Source organism: Notechis scutatus, chromosome 3 (assembly GCF_049901735.1).
Source record: "Notechis scutatus isolate UNSWTSFEM ecotype Mainland chromosome 3, rNotScu1.2, whole genome shotgun sequence".
Classification (NCBI taxonomy): domain Eukaryota; kingdom Metazoa; phylum Chordata; class Lepidosauria; order Squamata; family Elapidae; genus Notechis; species Notechis scutatus.
The window spans coordinates 209645012-209666997 of NC_142011.1; the positions used below are offsets into that span (position 1 = coordinate 209645012).

A 21986-nucleotide genomic window follows, 5' to 3' on the forward strand; every position below is an offset into this window, starting at 1 on the left:
GCGGTTGATGAGCGTGGTTGCCCCCTCATTTCCACCAGCGGCCCCGCTCCAGACGGGGAGGTGAGCCCGTTGCCCCAAACCTCCTGCGGGGCACTTGGTTCCTCCGCTCGGCTCTCGGGGCAGAGCCCGGCAAGGACGGATCTGCCGAGGCGCTTTGCACGTGCTCAGAGGCGCCCTCGCCCGCCGCGATGGGGATCGTCAAGTTGGCCGAGCTGATCAAAGAAGAGGCTCCGGACGCCGTGCGCCCAGTCACCCTCCAGGAGTACCGCGGTGAGCACCGCTCCGCCCCCCCCGGTCCCTGAGCATGCACAGAGTGCAAAGAGTACCGATCCGCCCTCGGTCCCTGAGCATGCAGAGAAGCCCCACCTGCTCTCCGTCCCAGCATGCACGGAGTGCAAAGAATACCGATCTGCTCTCGTTCCCCGAGCATGCAAAAAGGCCCACCTGACCTCGGTTTCTGAGCATGCACGGAGTGCAAAAGTGACCTGCCTGTCCGCAGTCACTGAGCATGCACAGAGGGCAAAGAGTACCAGTCCTCCCTCGGTCTCTGAGCATGCACAGAGTGTAAAGAGGGGGGAGTGTGCCCTGGGTCTTAGAACATGCACAGAATGCAAAGAAAGGGGCCATCCACCCTCAATCCCTGAGCATGCACGGAGTGCAAAAATGACCTGTCTCCCCTCAGTCCCTGAACATGCACAGAGTGCAAAGAAAGGGGCCATCCACCCTCAGTCCCTGAGCATGCACGGAGTGCAAAAATGACCTGTCTGCCCTCAGTCCCTGAGCATGCACAGAGTGCAAAGAAAGGGGTCATCCACCCTCAATCCCTGAGCATGCACGGAGTGCAAAAATGACCTGTCTGCCCTCAGTCCCTGAGCATGCACAGAGTGCAAAGGGAGGGGCCATCCACCTTTGATTCCTGAGCTTGTACAGAGTGCAAAAGTGGCCTCTCTCTTTCTCTCTCCCCTGGGTCCCCGAGCATGCAGAGAGTGCAAAAGTGCTCTGTCCCCGGGCATGCAAAGAAGGCCCATCTGCCCTCAGTCCATGAGCATGCACAGAGCGCCAGGGGAGCCCTAGCATCACTCTGGGGCTGCTAAGCCTCTTTGGGTGCTTTGGGGTCCCCTCAAGAGTCCAGGGTGGCTTGGGAGGGGAGGGGCGACTCTGCTAGTAGGCTGGTGGGCGCTGGTGCCAGTGGAGCCCGATCGGGTGAAGAGGGTGGGTGGGCAGCAGGATCCCTTCCCCTCCAGCCTGCTCAGCCTTCCTCCTCCTCTTCCTCCTCTGTGGCTCAGACCGGGTGGTCGCTCTGGACGCCTCCGTGGCCGTTTATCAGTTCCGCACAGCGATGCCCCAGATGATCAACCGCCACGGGCAAAACATCAGGTGAGCGAGAGGGGGAAAGGCGTCGCTCCTCCTCCTCCTCTAGCTTGGGAGCAGTGGGAGTGGGGGGGTTCTGCCTGGGATGTGCTGGCTGACCTGGGACCCTGCCTGGTCCTTTCGTGGCCTGGCTCACACGGATAGGTGTCCTCGACTTGCAATGGTTCGTTTAGTGACCTAAGTTACAGCACCCCTGAAAAAGGTAACTTAGGACCGTTTTTCACACCTTTGGCAGTTGCAGCATCCACATTGTCATAAAAATACCCCAATAAAGAAGAACACAGACACCCCAAAAAAACAGTAATGAGGAGCCAGATTGTTGGGGGCCGGAGGCTGACTCTGGAAACCGCTTAGAGAGGGGCTGTAAAAGCACTGTGAAGCGGTATAGAAGTGCCGTTGCTATTGCTAATTCTTACGTTAAGATTCAGAGGTTTTATTTCATGAGCAATTTGGAGCATAAACGAGCCATCGTAACACAACGTCTATCAATACCCCATTGCCACGAGGTGGTCCGTGACATAGCTGAGTCCAGCAAGGAATAGCTACATAGCTGGTGGTCCTGAACTCAGCCCAAGACATTATTTTGATACTTTTCTGCATGCAGTTTCACAACTTAAACTTCCTTGTCTTTCCTTCAGACAGACCGTCTCCACACACACCCCTGGACATCTCAAACCTCTCTCCCTCTGCTGCTTTCAGTTCCTTATTTCTTGCGGTTTTCAAGTCTGCATACTTTGCACAATCACATTTCATAGCAACAGCTCCGCAGGATGATAAAACGTTTCGTTATCCTTAGAAAATCATTCTAGCTGACTTCTGCTTTAATACAGAGGTCTCCAAACTTGGCAACTTTTAAGACTTGTGGACTTCAACTCCCAGAATTCCTCAGCCAGCTATGCCAAAGGTGTTTTTTTTTGGGTGGGTGGGGGAGGCTTGCTTTAATATGTAGCATTTTATTTGCTGTCATTCTGAGGCCTAGATAATTCAAAGCCCAAGTTTTCCTTTTCTCACCCTGTGGTTGTGCAATCCTCATATTTATGACGGCAAGAAAAGCCCATAAAATGGGACAAAACTCACTTAACACACGTTCCACTTAGCAATGTTGGGCTCAGTGGTGGTCGTAAGTCAAGGACTCACCCTCTTCCCTTCCCTCCCAGTTCCTTGCAGGGACTCTTCTTCCGGACGCTGCACCTGTTGGAAAACGGCCTGAAGCCGCTCTTCGTCTTCGAAGGGAAGCCCCCCGAGCTGAAGCAGCCGGTGGTGTGTAGGATTCTGATGTTGGGGGGGGGGTGCCCAGATAAACTCTGTGGGAAGAGAGCCAGCTCTTTGGGGAAACTCCTGGCCTTGGGTGGAAGCCAGGTAGCCCCCCAAAGCCCCCCTCCTAGGGACCGAGTTCAGGAAGCCGGACAAAGGAAGTCGCTCCCACAGAGGATGTTACCTAGTTTGGGTCTGCAAGGAAGCAACGGAGCTCAGGATTCCACTGTCATTCCCTCCTCCTGTTCCTCCTCCTCTTCACAAACCCAACACCCTTCTAGCACTGATGAGGTTCCCTAGTTGGGTCATGAAACGTCTGCAAAAAAACCACCAAGCTCAGAGAACACCAAGGACCCCTCATCTTCTTCTTCTTCTTCTTCTTCTTCTTCTTCTTCTTCTTCTTCTTCTTCTTCTTCTTCTTCTTCTTCTTCTTCTTCTTCTTCTTCTTCTTCTTCTTCTTCTTCTTCTTCTTCTTCTTCTTCTTCTTCTTCTTCTTCTTCTTCTTCTTCTTCTTCTTCTTCTCCTTCTCCTTCTCCTCCTCCTCCTCCTCCTCCTCCTCCTCCTCCTCCTCCTCTTCTCCTTCTTCCTCTTCCTCTTCTCCTCCTCCTCCTCCTCCTCCTCTTCTCCTCCTCCTCCTCCTCCTCCTCCTTCCTCCTCTTCCTCTTCTCCTCCTCCTCCTCCTCCTCTTCTTCTGCTTCTTCTCCTCCTCCTCCTCTCCACAAACCCCACTCCCTTTTAGCACTGATGATGCTACCTAGTTGGGTAGTGAAACATCTGCAAGAGGGGGAAACCAAAGTCGAGAGCACCAAGGACCCCACAGTCCTCCTCCTCCTCCTCCTTTCTCCTCTCTCCAAAGCCTCCTCCCTTCTAGCCCTGATGGTATTACATAGTTAGCTCATGAAACATCTGCCGGGGAGCTGGAAAAACCAGCTCAGAGAGCGTGAAGGGTCCCCCCAGTTCAAATCCTGGGCTTCCAATGTCCTCCTTTATTAGGAAATCACTCGGTCCCGCTTTTCCCTTCCAGCTAGCCAAACGGGCCTCCCTCTCTGGAGCCAGGAGGGGCACTGCAGGTAAAGACAAGACTCCCTTCCTGCTGGGGAGGGGGGGGCTGTTGGATCTCCAGGATTCCAGCTCTCACCTGGGTCTTCCTTCCTTCCAGAGTCTGATGTCCCAGCGTGGCCCCCAAGACGAGACTCGGAGACGCTCTTGACCCTCCTGGGAGTTCCTTACATCCAGGTAACAGCCTGGCTGGCCTCTCATTCGTAGACGTCGAAGGGAGCACAGCCTTGCTTTGGGGGGAGGGGGTGGGACGCTGTTTTGGCCTCCCCTCCCCCAGTTGAAGCTGGGAGCAGGAAGGAGGACGGGTGTTTCAAGACCCAGCTAGGCAACATCATCAGTGCTAGAAGGGGAGTGGGATTTGAGGAGAGGGAAGAGGATAGACATTTCATGACCCAGCTAGGTAACATAATCAGTGTTATATTTTGGACAGCAGGAGGAGAAAGAGGAGGAGGAGGAGGAAGAAGACTGTGGGGTCCTTGGTGCTCTCTGAGCTTGGGGTTTTTCTTGCAGACGTTTCAAGACCCAGCTAGGTAACATCATCAGTCCTGGAAGGGAGGAGGAGGAGGAGGAAGGAGAAGGAAGAAGAAGAGGAGGAGGGGGGGAGGACTATGGGGTCCCTGGTGCTCTGAGCTTGGGAGTTTTCTTGCAGACGTTTCAAGACCCAGCTAGGTAACATCATCAGTCCTGGAAGGGAGGAGGAGGAAGGAGAAGGAAGAAGAAGAGGAGGTGGGGGGAGGACTATGGGGTCCCTGGTGCTCTGAGCTTGGGGGTTTTCTTGCAGACGTTTCAAGACCCAGCTAGGTAACATCATCGGGGCTGCAAAGGCGTGGTTTGCCTTCTGGTATGATTACAGGTGGCTTGCAGGACTCACTCCCACCAACAGTATACAAAGAGAGCATACCCCTCCCTGCCGCCTTCTAGCCCTGATGATGTTACCTATTTGGGTCATGAAACGTCTGCACTGGAACCAGAACGCCCCCCCTCCCCGGCCGCAGGCTTGCTTTCTTGATCTGAGGCCATTGTTTCGACCTCCACCTGACAGGACGTTTCCCTTCTTCCCCTGGGTGGGTGATTTAGGCTCCTGCAGAGGCAGAAGCCACCTGTGCTGCCCTGGTGAAATCTGGGCACGCCTGGTGTGCAGCCACGGAAGACATGGACGCCCTGCCCTTTGGGGCCGTGCGCCTCCTGCGGCATCTTGGCGTGAGGAAGAGGTGAGTGTTAAGGGGCGTGAGCTTAGCCCTAAGGCCAAGGGTCTTCAAACTTGGCCAGTTTAAGACTCGTGGACTTCAACTCCCAGAATTCCTGAGCTAACATGACCGGAGGAGGAGGAATTCTGGGAGTTGAAGTCCACAAGTCCTAAAGCTGTCAAGCTTGAAGACTCCTGTTCTATCTTATATGCAGCTCTATCATTCCCCTCTATTGTAGTGGTTTCCTGTATCGCATTGCCCCTCCAGGTTTCATCTCTATTGTTCCTGTGATGCGTTTCCTGTTCTTGTATTACTCTAACACAAGGGTCTTCAAACTTGGCCAGTTTAAGACTCGTGGACTTCAACTCCCAGAATTCCTGAGCTAACATGACTGGAGGAGGAGGAATTCTGGGAGTTGAAGTCCACAAGTCTTAAAGCGGCCAAGGTTGGAGACCCCTGCCCTAGAGCATAAGGTAATATAGTCTCTGTAAATGTAGAACTGCTGGTGGACTTCAACACCCAGAATTCCTCAGCCAGGCTGAGGAATTCTGGGAGTTGAAGTCCACAGTTCTTCAAGTGGCCAAGGTTGCACACCCCTTGTGTAAAGTATCTTTCTGACCTGACTTGACAGAGGCAAATTGAAAGCAACAACCAGAAAATCTGATTGCTGCACAATCACAGCCGACACCCTGGAGGAAGAAAAAAGGCATCTACCTTGAACACGGGTTGGATTAGATGACCTCGGAGGCCCCTTCCAACCCTATGTGCTAACCTTGTCTTGGCCCTCCAATCTAGGATTGATCAAGAGCCGAATAGCAGTTCCTAACAGATGCTCTGCCCCTTTGGGAAAATGTGGGGAAAAAAAAACCTCTTTAAAAATAAAGTATTACTAAAGGTTATCATGGCAATACTAAGAATTAATGCAAGCTAAAAAAAGGAATTCAAAGGAAAAAAGCAGTAGAGAAAAGGCTTTTAAAAAGGCAAGAATGTAGTAAATAAAAAGAAAATAAATATATAAAGAGGTGACTATATGCGTAAATAATTATAGTAACTTTATACCTACGTCTATAGCCAATTATCTTTTCGTCCCATCTCTTACGTACAAACAATATCCATAAAGCACCAGTCCTGGTGTTAGCAAAAGGGTTGCCTGAAACAACAATATATCTATTTTAACCTTGATCAAATAACCAGCTTTATATTCCTTCTTTTAACTTCCAAAAAAGTCTTAACGTAGTTTTTTTTAATCCAATCAAGTAAGAGATTTCTTTCTATTTTCTTCTCATGAGACTAAACCAAGTTTTAACGAACTGCTTTTGTCAATTTAATATAAAGGAATTGTCCCGTCACTCTCTTAGTTTATTATTTAATTCTCTTGATTATTAAAGCATTCACTGATCTCTTGTGTATGTCCAACGAAACGTGTCATTCTTGCAGCCTGTCCTTTGTAAATCTACTTTTGGTGGTGTCAGCTCTGCAATGGTTGTTTTTTTTTTTTCCGGATAAAACTTGTTCCTCTTCTGTTATTTCTTCCAAAATATCTTTCGGATATAAATCTATCCAAAGAAGCAAAGATCACTATTGACATTGTTGATATGAACTTGTGATTCTATTTTTCAAAAGCATCCCTCAATATTTCCAATGTTAGAATATCTTGTGTCACTCTTATAGTATCAGAGGTCTCCAAACTTGGCAACTTTAAGGCTTGTGGACTTCAACTCCCAGAACTCTCCAGCCAGCTGGGAGTTGAAGTCCACAAGCCTTAAAGTTGCCAAGTTTGGAGACCTCTGCTATACCTGTTAAATTGGGGGTTTTCTATTTTTCATTAAAAACTGTCGTTTCCCTCTAGTTTTTAAAAACTGTTCCTCTCTTTTTAGGGGAAAACACCCCCAAGCAGGTCAACTTTCCTACCAGAGAGATTCTTTATAATTAATTGCAAAATTTTGTTTCAAATTTACCTGGACGCTTAAATCTGTTTATTATTATTATTATTTTTTTAAAGGTAAATTATTTTTTTAAAGGTAAATTATTATTATTATTTTTTTAAAGGTAAATTTTCCCCTGAAATTTCCACTGAAATCTAACTCTAGGGGGGGCGCTGTTCAACTCCGATTCACAGTGGTTGGCATAGCTATATGCCAAAGCCCATGGAATGCTGTTTATAGTTTTATAAGTTAATTAGTTTTTTTTAAATCAATGAGTTAGATTAATTATTTGACCCCCATTGGTTCTTCTTTCCCCCCCAGGCATCTGGAAGAGATCTCCTTGCCCACCGTCCTGCAAAAGCTGGGGATGACACAGGAGCAGGTAAGGGGGGCAGTGCCAGGTATGGGCAGCTGGCCTTGATTTGGCCTCCAGCATTTCAGCATTTGCCCTCCATCCTTGCCTGGATTTGGACGCCCAGCAGAACTGGGGCTCCTTAGGGACAGAAACACACACACACACACACACACACACACACCCTCCAGACACTGGGCTGCGGTTTAATCTGGGTTAGTTTGTCTCCCAGAATCGTGGATGCTCCCTGAGTGGAGGTTTTCAAAACTATACCGGATAACAATTTGTCTGGGCTAGTATAAGGCCTCTTGCCTTGGGCTGGGGGGTTGGACTAGAAGACCTCCAAGGTCCCTTCCAGCCTTAGGGTTCTATGAAACTGGAAGAAGGCGGTGCCAAAGTCCTTCTGAAGGAATGCAGGGGAACCTCAATGGAGGGACCTCTGCCTCTTATCAAGTGATGTGTGTCCTCTCTCTCTCTCTCTCTCTCTCTCTCTCTCTCTCTCTCTGTTTTCTCTCTTTCTCTCTCTCTCTGCTTTTTCTGTCTCTTTCTCTGCTTCCTCTCTCTCCCCTTTCTCTCCCCCCCACCTCTCTCTTTCTCTCTCTCTCTTCCCCCTCCCCCTCTCTCTTCATTCTCTCTCTCTGCTTTCTCTCTTTTTCTCTGTCTCTTTCTCTCTCTTTCTCTGTCTCTCTCCCCTTTCTCTCTCTTCCCCCACCTCTCTCTTCTCTCTCTCTTCTCTTTTTCTCTCTCTTCCCCCTCCCCCTCTGCATTCTCTCTCTCTCTGCTTTTTCTCTTTCTCTCTCTCTGCTTTCTCTCTCTCTTTCTCTCTCTCTCTCTCTCTCTCTCTCTGCTTCCTCTCTCTCCCCTTTCTCTCTCTTCCCCCACCTCTCTCTTTCTCTCTCTCTCTTTTTCTCTCCCCTCTGCATTCTCTCTCTCTGCTTTCTCTCTCTTTCTCTTTCTCTCTCTCTTCTCTCTCTCTCTGCTTCCTCTCTCTCCCCTTCTTTCTCTCTCTTCCCCCACCTCTCTCTCTCTTCTCTCTCTCTCTCTCTCTCTCTCGGCCGGATCCAGTTTGTGGATCTCTGCATTCTGCTGGGCTGCGACTACGGCCACAAAATCCGAGGATTGGGCCCCAAGAAGGCGCTGAAGCTGCTGCAGCTGCACGGAAGCATCGAGGAAGTCCTGAGGAACACCAGCCGCAAGGTACCTGACCGGCGCGTCTTGCCCCCGCCCTCCATCCCACCTTCGGCCCTATGCAGACAGACAGGCTCTTCCCTGCACCCAGCGCCAGCTGCTTAAGATCCAGAAGGATCTGGACAGACTTGCACATCGGGCGCTATCTTACGAAATGAAATTCAAGGGTGAAAAAAAGTCAGGTTTTGCATTTAGGCAAGGAAAACCAAATGCACAGGTATAACTTAGGTGGTACCTGGCTCAATATTAGTAACTGTGAGAGGGACCATTTAAATATGAGCCAGCCATGTCCTGCAGCTGCCAAAAAAGCCAACACAATCCTAGGTTGCGTTAACAGAGAGAGAGAGAATCAAGATCACATGAAGTGTGAATACCACTTTATAAGGGCCTCGGTGAGGCCACACCTGGAATCCTGCATCCAGTTTTGGTCGCCACGATGTAAAAAAGGATGTGGAGACTCTAGAAAGAGTGCAGAGAAGAGCAACAAAGAAGATTAGGGGACTGGAGGCTAAAACATACGAAGAACGGTTGCAGGATTTGGGTATGTCTAGTCTGATGAAAAGAAGGACTAGGGGAGACATGACAGCAGTCTTCCAATCTCTCAGGGCCTGCCCCCAAAGAAGAGGGAGTCAAGCTATTTTCCAAAGCACCAGAAGGCAGGAGAAGAAGCAACGGGTGGAAACTAACCAAGGAGAGAAGCAACCTAGAACTAAGGAGAAATTTCCTGACAGTGAGAACAATTAATCGGTGGAACAGCTTTGCCTCCAGAGGTGGTGGATGCTTCATATCGCTGGAATTGTTTAGGAAGAGATTGGATAACCATTTGTCTAAAAAGGTATAGGGTTTCCTGCCTAGGCAAGGGGTTGGACTAGAAGACCTCCAGGGTCCCTTCCAACTCTGTTATTCTACTCTGTTTGTCAACGAAGGCACCAATCTGTTGCCAGGCAGTAGAGCCAGCTGTTCCTGACAACAGCTGTGAAGGTGCTTTCCCCCAAAAAAAAAAGGCAACTGGACTTTCTTGGTTTTCTTCCTGAAAATGTTTTGCTTTCATCCAGGAAGCTTCTTCGGTTCTGAATGGGACGTGGGTGAGTGGAAGGATTCATATGCAGTCCTCGGGTTGTTAGCACTCTCTCTGAGAATGAATACTCCTTCCATTCACCAGCCGCCATCATTCAGCCAGAACTGAAGAAGCTTCTTGGATGAGAAGCGAAAATGTTTTCAAGGAAAGTCCGGTTGACCTTTGGGGGAAATAAAGCCCCTTTGGGACAACCCTGACCTGGATGGTGGAGAACCTCCAGAGAGATTTAGGTTTCTGTGAAGGCCCTGTTCAAAGCAGAGCAGTGTGATCAGCAAGAGAAGCTGGCAGTGTGTTGCCTTGCGTGTCCGGCTTGTGTGCATCTCAGCCATGCCATTTGTGTCCAATCATAATCTTGGAATCATATGGCTGGAAGGGACCTTGGAGGTCATCTAGTCCAGTGGTCACCAACCAGTGGGCTGGGGACCACTGGTGGTTCGCGAGAAAATTTTGGTGGTCCGCAGAGAAATGTTTCCCCCCCCCCCAAGCAATTAATCCAGGCTGCGTGGGAACACAAGGCTTGCATCGCTTGCATTGTGAACAACACGAGAGTGAGGGGAGGGGGAAAGGGTAGAGGGGGAAAGGGTGGAAGGGGGAACTTGCTCCACTCGCCCCCCATGCGCCTGGCCTGGCCACCAGGCTGCTTCTTTCTGCTTCTTTCTTTTGCTTTTGGCTGCACACAAGAAAGCAGCAGAAGTCTTTCTTTCTCTCCCCCAAACTCTGCCAGAAATGAGTCTTTGGGACCCTGCAAGGCCTCCTGCTCCAAGAGGCTGCGCCGGCACAAAAAAACCATTTCTGGCAGAGCTTGGGGAGAGAAAGAAAGACTTCTGCGGCTTCTGCTGCTTTCCTTGCATGAAGCCAAAAGTCTCTCCTTCTCTCTCTCTCTCTTTCCCCCTGAGAACGGAGCTGGAGACAACATCCTGCGATCCCAAATAAAGAACGATTGATCGGTAGGAAAATGGGGTGGGGGATTTTCCTGAAGACATTTTTGGGGGATTTTCCTGGGGTCTTTGGTCCGCGGGATTTAAAAGGATGAGTTTGGGGGGTCCCTGAGGTCCAAAAGGTTGGCAACCCCTGCATCTAGTTCAACCTCCTGTTCAGGCAGGAAGCCCTGTGCCAAGGGTCTTCAAACTTGGCAGCTTTAAGACTTGTGGACTTCAACTCCCAGAATTCCTGAGCTAACACGACTGGAGAAAGAATTCCGGGAGTTGAAGTCCACAAGTCTTAAAGCTGCCAAGGTCGGAGACCCCCTGCCCTAGACCATTTCAGACAAGGGGCCTTCCAGTCTCAAAAGCCTCCAGCAATGAAGCATCCACAACTTCTGGAGACAAGCAGTTCCACTGGTTCCTTGTCCTCACTGTTAGGAAGTTTCTCCTTAGGGAGAAATGTTAAGGCTGCCCCACAGCTCAATACGAGCATTGCCCACTGGCCTTCCACACACCCCCTAAACCCCTGGCCAAGGGTGGTCTTGAAAGGATGGCGTAGACCAGGGGGTCTCCAACCTTGGCCACTTTAAGACTTGCGGACTTTGTATTTTTCTTTTAATTTTAAAAACATTTTATTGAAGTTCAAAATATTTAAAAGTTTACCAAAATTCAAAATATTAAAAAAAAAAATTACAAAAATTTCTATAATAGAAGAAGTGTCAATCATATATTTCATAGATATTGTGTATAATCAGATATCGGATCTTTTTGGGGTATTTTGTCTTGAATGATTCCCTGGAGAAATAATTCTGGGCTTACCACCCCAACCTGCATTGAATAAATTTCCTCTAACCATTAAAAAAACAATAGACTTGTGGACTTCAACTCCCAGAATTCCTCAGCCAGCTATGCTGGGAGTTGAAGTCCACAGGTCTTCCAAGTTGCCAAGGTTGGAGACCCCTGGCGTAGACTCAGAGGAGAAAGATCCAAAAGGGTGGTGGTGGTAGGATCCCCACTTTTACAAGAACAAGGATGCTACCAAGAGCTGGGGGAACCTGGACGTGGAAGGGGAGGGTGGGAAAAAAACCCAGGGTCTATTTGTTTTGCAGTTTAGAGGGGCTGCTAAGCAGATCCTCCTAGGTGTAAATAGAGTGTTTGTGACCCTTGGGGAAAGCCACAAAGCTTGCTGGAAGGGGGAAACGCCTGGTTAGGGCTCTGTGATCCAAAGGCAGAGAGTCCTTGGAACTTTCAAAGTTTATTTATTTTTTATTTTTATTTATTTGATTTGCCAATTGTTTACAAGATAATAAGTATAAGTGTATACATAGTTGTGAATACATGAAATGGGTACATATAAGAAAAATAAAAGAAGAATAAGAGAAACAATAGGACAGGGACGGTAGGCACGTTGGTGCGCTTACGCACGTCCCTACAGACCTCTTAGGAAAGGGGTGAGGTCAATAGGAGACAGTCTAAGGTTAAAGTTTTTGGGGTTTGGGGAAGAAACTACAGAGTCAGGTAGAGGATTCCAGACATTGACCACTCTGTTGCTGAAGTCGTATTTCCTGCAATCAAGTTTGGTGCGGTTAACCTTGAGTTTGTATCTATTGTGTGCTCTTGTGTTGTTATGGTTGAAGCTGAAGTATTCATTGACAGGTAGGACATTGCAATGTATGATTTTATATACCATGCTTAAGTCAGACCGAAGACGGCGTAATTCAAGGTTTTCTAGTTCTAGAATTTCAAGTCTGGTGGCATAAGGTATTGTACAACGAGTAGAAGAGTGGAGAACTCTTGGATAAGTTCCTTGTGTTACCTGACCAGGTAACACCATCAGTGCTAATCCCTTGCTTATCTGGGTGTTGGCTGCAGGAGTGGGTGGTTCTGCTTTTGTCTGGCTCCCTTCACGTTTTTATAGTCTCTTGAATGGCTTGTAAATGTGGTTTTTATCTCTGGACGCCTCCCAAAATGCCAAGCTCTGATGGGATTAGGGGATAGAGGGGAGGTCTAGGATAAGGGGGTTGGGGAAAGGGGGTGCAGGGAGGGTCTCTCTTTTGGGGTTTCTCCTTCCTTTGATTTATTTGCACACAATATGCACACAAAATACCCCTCCTGCAAATGCCTCTCCATGCCCAGCCGGGCCTTACAGCTGCTCCTCCGAATTCGCCACAAACCCCGGTGATGCCACTCTGACCACGAACAAATCCAAGGAGAATATTGGTAGCTTCAGGGTTGAAAATGAGAGGTCAGAATCAGCATAAGAGCTGGAAGGGGGCTTGGAGGTCTTCTAGCCCAGCCCCCCTGCTTAGGCAGAAGATCATACGCACCATTTCAGACAAATGCCTGTCCAGTCTCTTCTTGAACACCTCCACTGATGGAACACCCACAACTTCTAGTGGCAAGGAGTTCCACCGGTTAATTCTTCTCACTGTCGAGAAGTTTCTCCTTAATTCCGGGTTGCTTGCTTCTCTCCTGGATGAGTTGCTTCCATCCGTTGCTTCTTGTCCTGCCTTCGGGGGCTTTGGAGAATAGCTTGACCGCCTCTTGTTTGTCCTGGCTCCTCTTGGTCCTCGGTCCTCTCTGAGGCGGATGGTTTTCTTGTAGATGTTTCCTTACCCCAACTAGGTAACCTTTTCAGGGATAGTTGGTGGTTGTACCTAGCACGGATGGGGTTACCTAGTTTGCTTAATGAAACATCTGCAAGAAAACAACCAAGCTCGGAGCACCAAGGATCTTACCCCCCCTTCCTCCTCCCTCCTTTTCTTTTCCTCCTCCTCCTCTCTGTAAACCCCCTCCCCTTCTAGCCCTGATGGCTTTACCTAGTTGGGTCATGCAACGTCTGCAAGAAAACCACCCAGCTCAGAGAGCACCAGGTCCAGCCCAAGGCAGAGGTGCAAGCAACACCTCTTAGAGCAGGGTGGGCAACTATGGCCCTTTTATGAATTATGGACTTCAACTCCCAGAATTCCTGAGCAAGCATGGCTTGCTCAGGAATTCTGGGAGTTGAAGTCCATAATTCATAAAAGGGCCATAGTTGCCCACCCCTGTCTTAGAGGATTTGGCCCTCTCTGGAGTTGAGTCTAAAGAAGCAAGGGAATATTTTCTGGGTGCCTGGAGGTGCTGCAGCACATGACCCCAGGCCCCTGCAACTGTCATCAGTCCATGCCAGTTGCCAAGCATCTGAATTTTGATCCCATGACCACGAGAAGGCTGCAGCGGTCAGAAGTGTGGAAAAACAGTCTGTCAACTCATAAAAGGTTCCCAGGGCCTGTTTTAGTAGTTGCCATAAAAACAGGAGGAGGGGAGAGGAAGGAAATCTGGAAGAGCTGTGCAGCAGTTTGGAAATAAAAGTACATTTCAACTCTTCTCTTTAAAAGACTGTAACTAAACTACCAGAGCTTTTGCCCGGGAATATATTTAATTGAAGAGCATGAATGATGTAAATGGGCTCAGTTGGAGAATCTGATTTATGACACAGCCAGGGGGGAAACAGGGTGTCAGGGGACTGTAAATGACGTAGGCCAGAGTTGGCTTCATCCAGGTCAGGGCCAGCATGTCGCCCTTGAGTTTGTCTCAAGGATCATGATTTGATTAGGGCGATTGCTGGAATCCTGACAGTCCTTTCTTCCGTGACATTGAAGGGTCACTTAACAAGTGAGGGCTCCCTCTATTGGAACTTTCCCCGTTGAAGGGTCCTAATGGGGGGGTGGGGGGCGTGGCCTGGAAAAGGCCCCGCAAGGAATGTGGGCAAGGCCTTGGCGGGGCACCCTCCAAGCTCAGGGGTCCAGGGCCCATTAAAGCAACGGGGCAGAGATGGCGGCTGGTGCTCAGGACTTCTCTCCTTGCAGAGCCATCCCGTGCCGGACGGCTGGTGCCTGGAGGAGACGCGGCGGCTCTTTCTGCAGCCGGAAGTGGCGGATCCGAGCCAGGCGTTGCTGGAGTGGAAGGAGCTGGACGAGGAGGGCTTGGTGAACTTCCTGGCGCACCAGAAGTGCATGAAGTGAGTGGGCCCCTTGAGACACCGTCTCCCCTCCCCCCAAGAGGGTGTGGCCCTGGGTCTTAGCCAGTGGTGGGATTCAAAAAAAAATTTTTTTAACGGTTCTGTGCGCGTGGCTTGATGGTCATGTGACTGGGGGGGGGGTGTCAAAAGACAGAAACTCACTTTCTGGAACGGGGTTGGATTGGATGACCTCCAGGTACCTTCTAGCCCTGGATTGCTGTGCTCTGAAGCTGCATCTAGTGCCAAGGTTTGTGGTCCTTCCTTCCTCTCCTTTTTCCCTCCCTCCCTCCCTCCCTTTTTCTTTTTTTTTTCCTCTTTCTCCCCTCTCTCCCTTTCTTTTTCTTTTACTTTTTTCTTTCCCTTTCTTTCTTTTTCTTTCTTTCTTTCTCTCCTCCCTCCCTTTCATTCTTTTTCTTTCTCCTCTCCCTTCCTTTCTTTTTCTTTTTTCTTTCTCTTTCTCCCTTCTCTCCCTTTTTCTTTTACTTTTTTCTTTCCCTTTCTTTCTTTTTCTTTCTTTCTTTCTCCCCTCCCTCCCTCCCTTTCATTCTTTTTCTTTCTCCTCTCCCTCTCCCTTCCTTTCTTTTTCTTTTTCTTTCTCTTTCTCCCCTCTCCCTTTTTCTTTTACTTTTTCTTTCCCTTTCTTTTTCTTTTTCTTTCTTTCTTTCTTTCTCCCCTCCCTCCCTTTCATTCTTTTTCTTTCTTCTCTCCCTTCCTTTCTTTTTCTTTTTCTTTCTCTTTCTCCCCTCTCTCCCTTTCTTTTTCTTTTACTTTTTCTTTCCCTTTCTTTCTTTTTCTTTCTTTCTTTCTCTCCTCCCTCTCTTTCATTCTTTTTCTTTCTCCTCTCCTTCCTTTCTTTTTCTTTTTCTTTCTCTTTCTCCCCTCTCTCCCTTTCTTTTTCTTTTACTTTTTCTTTCCCTTTCTTTCTTTTTCTTTCTTTCTTTCTCTCCTCCCTCTCTTTCATTCTTTTTCTTTCTCCTCTCCCTTCCTTTCTTTTTCTTTTTCTTTCTCTTTCTCCCTTCTCTCCCTTTTTCTTTTACTTTTTTCTTTCCCTTTCTTTTCTTTTTCTTTCTTTCTTTCTCCCCTCCCTCCCTTTCGTTCTTTTTCTTTCTCCCTTCCCTTCCTTTCTTTTTCTTTCTTTCTTTCTCCCCTCTCTCCCTTTCTTTCTTTCTTTTCCTTTTTTTCTTTTTCTCTTCCTTTCTCCCACACACACACACACACACACACCTTGCGCGCCCTGTTTTTGGCCTAGTGGGCCTCAGGGAAGCATTGAAAGAAAAAAAAGCATTTTGAAGTGGGGGAGGGAATCAGCTGTGCCGCGCAATTTAGATAAGCTAGAAAGCAAGAAATCCAACGATTTCCTGCTTTCCAGCTAGTCTAAATCGCGCAGCACAGCTGATCATCGGCCAGTTGCTCATCGGAAATACTGGTTCGGCTGACCAGCTAGCATTTTCATTTTTTATTTTTTTTTACTACCGGTTCAAGTGAACCACCGGGCCGAACCAGTAGAATGCCACCACTGGTCTTAGCGTGTCGGCATCTGCTTTGTGGCTCTGGGGAGGAGTCCTCTGGGGTCGGAAATTTGGGCGAGGAGGCGGTCAGGAAGACGCCGTGGGTGCCAGGCTCCTTCCCACCCTCAGCAGGATGGGAACTCAGCGGGTCCTGGGTGCTCTCCGAGCTGGGCTGTTTCCTTGCAGACGTTTCGTGACCCAACTAGGGAACGTCATCAATGCTGGAAAGGAGTGGGGTTTTAGGAATAGGGGCAGATAGGAAAGCACTCCAAAGGGTGAATGTCATTGCCCAGAGGATCCTGGGTTGCCCTCTCCCCTCTTTGGAAGAGCTTTAGAGGTCCTGCTGCCTTAAGAAAGTTCAAAACATCCTCAAAGATCCATCTCATCCTGGGCTCCCTTTTTTTGAACTATTACCATCTGGCAGCCGGTACAGGATAATAAAAATAAGGACAAATAGGCTGAAAAACAGCTTCTATCCCAGGGCAGGAGCTCTTTTGAATTCTGCTGTATAGTGCAATATTAATGCAGTATCAGGGGTTTTCAATTCAATGTGTGGAGTGTGAAGGATGTGGGTTTGTGTTTATTTTCATGGTCATGATGTGCACTGAAGATGGTGTTCGATTTCACTGTACGAGGTGCAGTGACAATAAAGTAGAGCAAACTAACTTCCGCAGAGAGAGCCGTGTTCGGGGCCGCCTGGAGAAGTGGCGGGCTGCCCGCCAGAAGCTCCGGGAGTCCGACACCAAGGCCAAGGGCAGACCAAGGAAGGCAGCCAAGACCATGAAGGATTTCTTCCCGGTCCAGAAACGTCCAAACAAGGTGAGGAAGACGAAGAGGGACAGTGTTCTACCCACTCGCCCATCCCTCCCCCACAAAAAAGAGAGAGAGAGAGAGAGATTGGAAAGCAGGATGAGATAGAGGACGGATAGAGAAAGAAGAGAGAGAAAGGAGGGAGGGAGGGAAGGATTGATAAGAGATGATGAGAGAGAAATCGTGATGGGTGAATAGATGGATGAATAGCGAGAAACAGAAATGGACGAGAGAGAAAGAGATAGCAGATGGATCAAGAGAGAGAAAAAATGAAGGAAAAAGGTGGAGGATGGATGGATGGAGAGAGGAAAAAATGGATGAGAGAAAAAGGATGGATGGATAGAGAAATAAGGGAGAAAAGGAAGGACATAGAGGAGAAGGGAGAGGGAAGGAGGGAAGGATTGATAGAGATGGTGAGAGAGAGATAATGATGGATGGGTAGACAGATGGATAAAATAATGGATGAGAGAAAGACAGGATGGAAAGATGGAGAGAAAAATGGATGAATGGATGGATGGATGGATGGATGGATGGATGGATGGAGAAAAGAGGAAAGAAGGAAGGATTGATAGAGGATGAGAGAAATGATGGATGAATAGATGGATGAATAGAGAGAAAGAGAGCAGATGGCTCAAGAGAGAGAAAAAATGAAGGAAAAAGGTGGAGGATGGATGGATGGATGGAGAGAGAAAATGGATGAGAGAAGGGATGGATGGAGAGGGGAGGGAAGGGAAGGATTGATAGAGATGGTGAGAGAGATAATGATGGATGGGTAGACAGATGGATAAAGAAATGGATGAGAGAAAGGATGGAAAGATGGAGAGAAAAAATGGATGAGAGAAAGGATGGATGGACGAATAGATGGATGAATAGAGAGAAAGAGAAATGGACAAGAGAAAGAGATAGCGGATGGCTCAAGGGGAAAAAAAAGAATGAAAAAGATAGAGGATGGATGGATGGAGAGAGAAAATGGATGAGAGAAGGGATGAATGGAGAGAGGGAGGGAGGGAAGGATTGATAGAGATGTAAGAGAGATAATGATGGATGGGTAGATGGATGGATGGATAAAGAAATGGATGAGAAAGACAGGATGGAAAGATGGAGAGAGAAAAATGGAGGAGAGAAAGGATGGATGGAGAAAAGAGGAAAGAGGGAAGGATTGATAGAGGATGAGAGAGTTAAGGATGGATGGATGGATGAACGGATAGATGGATGAAGAGAGAGAAAAAGCGATAAGTGCTGATCGCTCATTTCCAGAAGCGCAAAGGTGCCCTGATGCAGTGGGAACTAGCTAGAGACCCGGTGACTGAATGCCAGAGCGGGAAGCGAAGGCTTGGAGTGTGCCAGCTGCCCTGGGCAAAGGGACTCCCAGGTCTACGCCACCTGCTCTGCCACTCGGTGTAAACCCTCACCAAGCGTCGCATGATGTTGGACGTCAGCCATTGGGCCTGACCTGCCCAGGATCTGCAGAAGTGCTGCCTGCCTTTTCTCACCTTACTTACATCCTATATACAAGCGGGTTGCCTGCCTGGTTCGCTAACGCCCCTTCCCTCCTCCCTCTTCTACACAGGTGCCCACCTGTCCACCTGCCCGGAAGAGGCAAAAGTTGTCTGAAGCAGCCCCAGGGATTTGAAAGCGCCATTATTCTCTTGCGGGGCCCTCGGTGCTGTCTGAGCTTGGTAGTTTTCCTGTTAGACGTTTCATGACCGAACTAGGTCACGCCATCGGTTCCCTTTGCCTTGCGTCGGACGCCTCGTCGGGTTCCAGGAGCATCCTCTGCTATCCTTCAACACACACACACACAGACACACACACACAACTGTCGATATGAGCATCGCTTCGATCCGAAACGGCGTCTTACAGCTGAGTAAAATCGTGCCAAAAGGTTGATGCCGCCTTACAAATTAGCCATGGTTCAATAGAATATTTGTAGCTCAGGGTTAGACTGTGGGGTCCTTGGTGCCCTCTGAGCTTGGCGGGGTTTTTTTTTTGTGGACATTTCATAACCCAGCTAGGGAACCTCATCAGTGCTAGAAGGAAGGGGGGGGTTAGGTTGCTCCCTTTTATATATATAGTAGATTTCCAGGACAGTGTTGATGGAGATGTGGCTTTCTCCTTGGTAGTTCATAAATTAGGGTTTTGTTTCCTGGGTACCTGATAAAACAGCACATATTTTACAGATTTACAGAGTTGGAAGGGACCTTGAAGGTCATCTAGTCCAACTCCCCACCCAAGCAGGAGACCCTACACCATTTCTGACAGATGGCAGTCCAGTCTCTTCTGGAAAGTCTTCCACGTGATGAAGCTCCCACAACTTCCGAAGGCAAACACTTCCATTGGTTGCATTTCCTGTTTTAAAAATTGGGAGCACCCGTGATTGCACGTTTCTTTGTCCCAACAATATTCGATTTGCAATGAAACCAAGAGGCTGGCTGGTTGCTCCTAAAAGTTCCTCCTGAATTGTCATTTTTTTTTAACATGGCAGGAAGAGGAAACTACTAAATAGATGACAAGGTTATATATATTGGTTATAATCATTTTGAGTTGCACCGAAATACCAAATCAAATTTATTTTTGTCCCTGAGTTATGAAATAGAAAGTTACTGGGTTTAGAAGGTCATGAATGGAGATTTGGGTGGGTCATTTTTGTAACCTGCAGTATGACAAAGCCAACGTAGATTTTAAAAATGGTTATGAGAGATGGGGCTATTTTTAAGAGTGTAGAATAAATAGAAATAAAGGTTCTTGCCCCAAAACACCTTTTACGCCTTTTAATTCGAGAAGTATTTTATGGACGAGAGAAATGATAAGTAAACATATATTGGCTAATTTATCCTGATGTACTTGAATTTTCTCAAGTGGGCTGTAAAATAAAATGTAGAGAAGGTTTAACACTAGAAGGATATTCTTGTCAGTAGTTTTTTTTTTTTAATGTCAAATTGTTAGAAAAACTTAAGGTGGATAACATATTTTAGGGTTTTGAGCAACATACGTTGGAAGCAAAATTATGTACTAATGATGAGTATGTTATTTTTAAAATGTATAAACTTCTATTAAAACTTGAAACAGAAGAACGAATGAAAGAATGCATGATAAAATGCACTAAAAACTTGGTTACAATATACAAAGGGAACAATGGGAAAATACATGGTTGAAAGGATTAAAATGTACATTATGTTCTAACCGTAAAAATATTTTTTTATAAAAGGATGTATTGTTGATATTTGTTACCAGAGAAATTCTCTAGAATGTGTAAGGTGGTCCTGCACTTAGAAACACAATTGAGTTTTGATTATTAAAAATAATAATAATAGAAAATAGAAAAAAGTGGAGCTTTTTTATAATCATTTGGTGAAAAATCTTTTTGTAATTGTACTTATCTGCCACTGGAAGCTCTTCTTTGTATTTGTTTAAATTATTATTATTCTTTCTGTTCGCACATTGGGATTATTTCTTTCCTTCCACTTTGCATTACTTGGTGTTTGTTTTTATGTTCTCTGTAAACATTTTTTAATAAACTTTAATGTTTAAAAATTTAATTTTGTCTTGTCTCTAGATCCCACGGAAGGGAGGGATTGACATAGTTTGACAGCGATATAGATGGATAGCTAGATAGAGCAATGATAGATTGACAGATAGGAGATAGATACATAGATGTCGTGGCCCCGATTCCCGAGCCTATGCTGTCGGTGGAAGAGGACCTGGAAGATGAGGAGGAGGAACTGGGAATGCCTTCCTCCCCAGGACCTTCCTCCCCTGGTCCCTCGTAATGCCTCAGGTTCCATCAGACAACCGAGCGGAACAGCCTGAGATTAATCAGGAGGAAGGCATGTCGAAGCAGCCCCTGACAGGGAGTAAAGAGGAAGAGTGTTGGCTCGATCCTAAGCAGCAGATCCTAAGCAGCGTTGTAGGGAGAAACGTGAGCAGCGGCGTGGGAGGGTCAGAGAGTGAGCTGAGTCATTGAGCCACACCCCACAGGGGACAAAAGTGGGTGTGTTGTCGGCTGGAACTTTGTACGGGACAAAGTTTAACCTTACTTCAGATTTTCTTCGTGAATGATTATTTTTGTGGACTGCCTTGTGATTTTCTGTGAGTAAAACTTTATTTGTTATCAGTTCGGACTTGGCAGGCAGGATGTGTTGGAATGCCAAGAATATTATCAGTTCCAAAGAATTAACTCTGAAGTCCGAGCCAGCTTGCCTGCCTGTGTTTGTGCGAGTTTGTACTCTTTCATCTTTTGGGAAAGAGGAAAGGCGAGACAGAATACACAGATACACAGATAATAGATACATAGATAATAGATATAGATACATAGATGATAGTTCAACATGATTGACAGGTAGATTGACAATAGAAAGGCACAAAAGTTAGATTGACATGATAGATCAACAGATGATTGACAAGATAGATTGACAGATTGGATGGAGATAAGTAGATGATTTTTATTTATTTGTCAATTGCTTACAAGATAATAGGTATAAGTATAAACATAGTTATGAATACATGAAATGGTTACATATAAGAAAAATAAAAGAAACAATAGGACAGGGACGGTAGGCACGTTGGTGCGCTTATGCACGCCCCCTGCAGACCTCTTAGGAAGGTTAAAGTTTTTGGGGTTTGGGGAAGAAACCACAGAGTCAGGAAGAGGATTCCAGACATTGACCACTCTATTGCTGAAGTCGTATTTCCTGCAATCGAGTTTGGTGCGGTTAACCTTGAGTTTGTATCTATTGTGTGCTCTTGTGTTGTTATGGTTGAAGTTGAAGTATTCATTGACAGGTAGGACATTGCAATGTATGATTTTATATACCATACTTTGATCGGACCAAAGGCGCCATAGTTCTAGGTTTTCTAGGTCTAGAATTTCAAGTCTGGTGGCATAAGGTATTCTGCAACGAGTAGAGGAGTGGAGGACTCTTCTTGTGAAATATTTCTGGACTTTCTCAACTGCTGTGCTAATATCAGATACGTAATGTGGGTTCCAGACTGATGAGCTGTATTCAAGTATTGGTCTAGCAAATGTTTTGTATGCTCTAGTTAGTAGTGTGGTATTACCAGAGAAAAAGCTACGTAGGATTAGGTTAACAACTCTTAACGCCTTTTTGGCTATGTAGTTGCAGTGGGCTCTAGCACTTAGATCATTAGAGGTGAGTATTCCAAGGTCCTTGACAGAGCTTGGATCATCAACAAGATCTTGACTATTCAGCTTGTATTTTATTTTCTGATTTTTTTTGCCAATATGTAAGACAGAGCATTTATTTGTTGAGATTTGAAGTTGCCATTTGTTTGACAGTTCTGATACATAGTGGAGGTCTTTTTGAAGGGTAG

General features: G+C 47.0%; 1 protein-coding gene across 4 annotated transcripts; it reads left to right on the forward strand.

Annotated features, from left to right (window-relative positions):
* Positions 1-134: 134 nt before the first annotated feature.
* On the forward strand, positions 135-20194 carry LOC148131588 (flap endonuclease 1-like). 4 transcript variants are annotated; one of them, XM_087962293.1, is made up of 11 exons: positions 135-270; positions 1287-1377; positions 2529-2631; positions 3650-3695; positions 3785-3861; positions 4762-4895; positions 7118-7178; positions 8214-8345; positions 14186-14337; positions 16520-16664; positions 18226-20194. In XM_087962293.1, the coding sequence occupies exons 1-11, from the start codon at positions 189-191 to the stop codon at positions 18286-18288; spliced, it is 1086 nt and encodes a 361-aa protein (XP_087818419.1). In that variant the 5' UTR covers positions 135-188; the 3' UTR covers positions 18289-20194. The 4 variants fall into 4 exon arrangements, with proteins under 4 accessions (XP_087818419.1, XP_087818423.1, XP_087818420.1 ...); XM_087962297.1 differs by lacking the exon at positions 14186-14337; XM_087962294.1 differs by lacking the exon at positions 3785-3861.
* The last annotated feature ends 1792 nt before the right edge of the window (positions 20195-21986 follow it).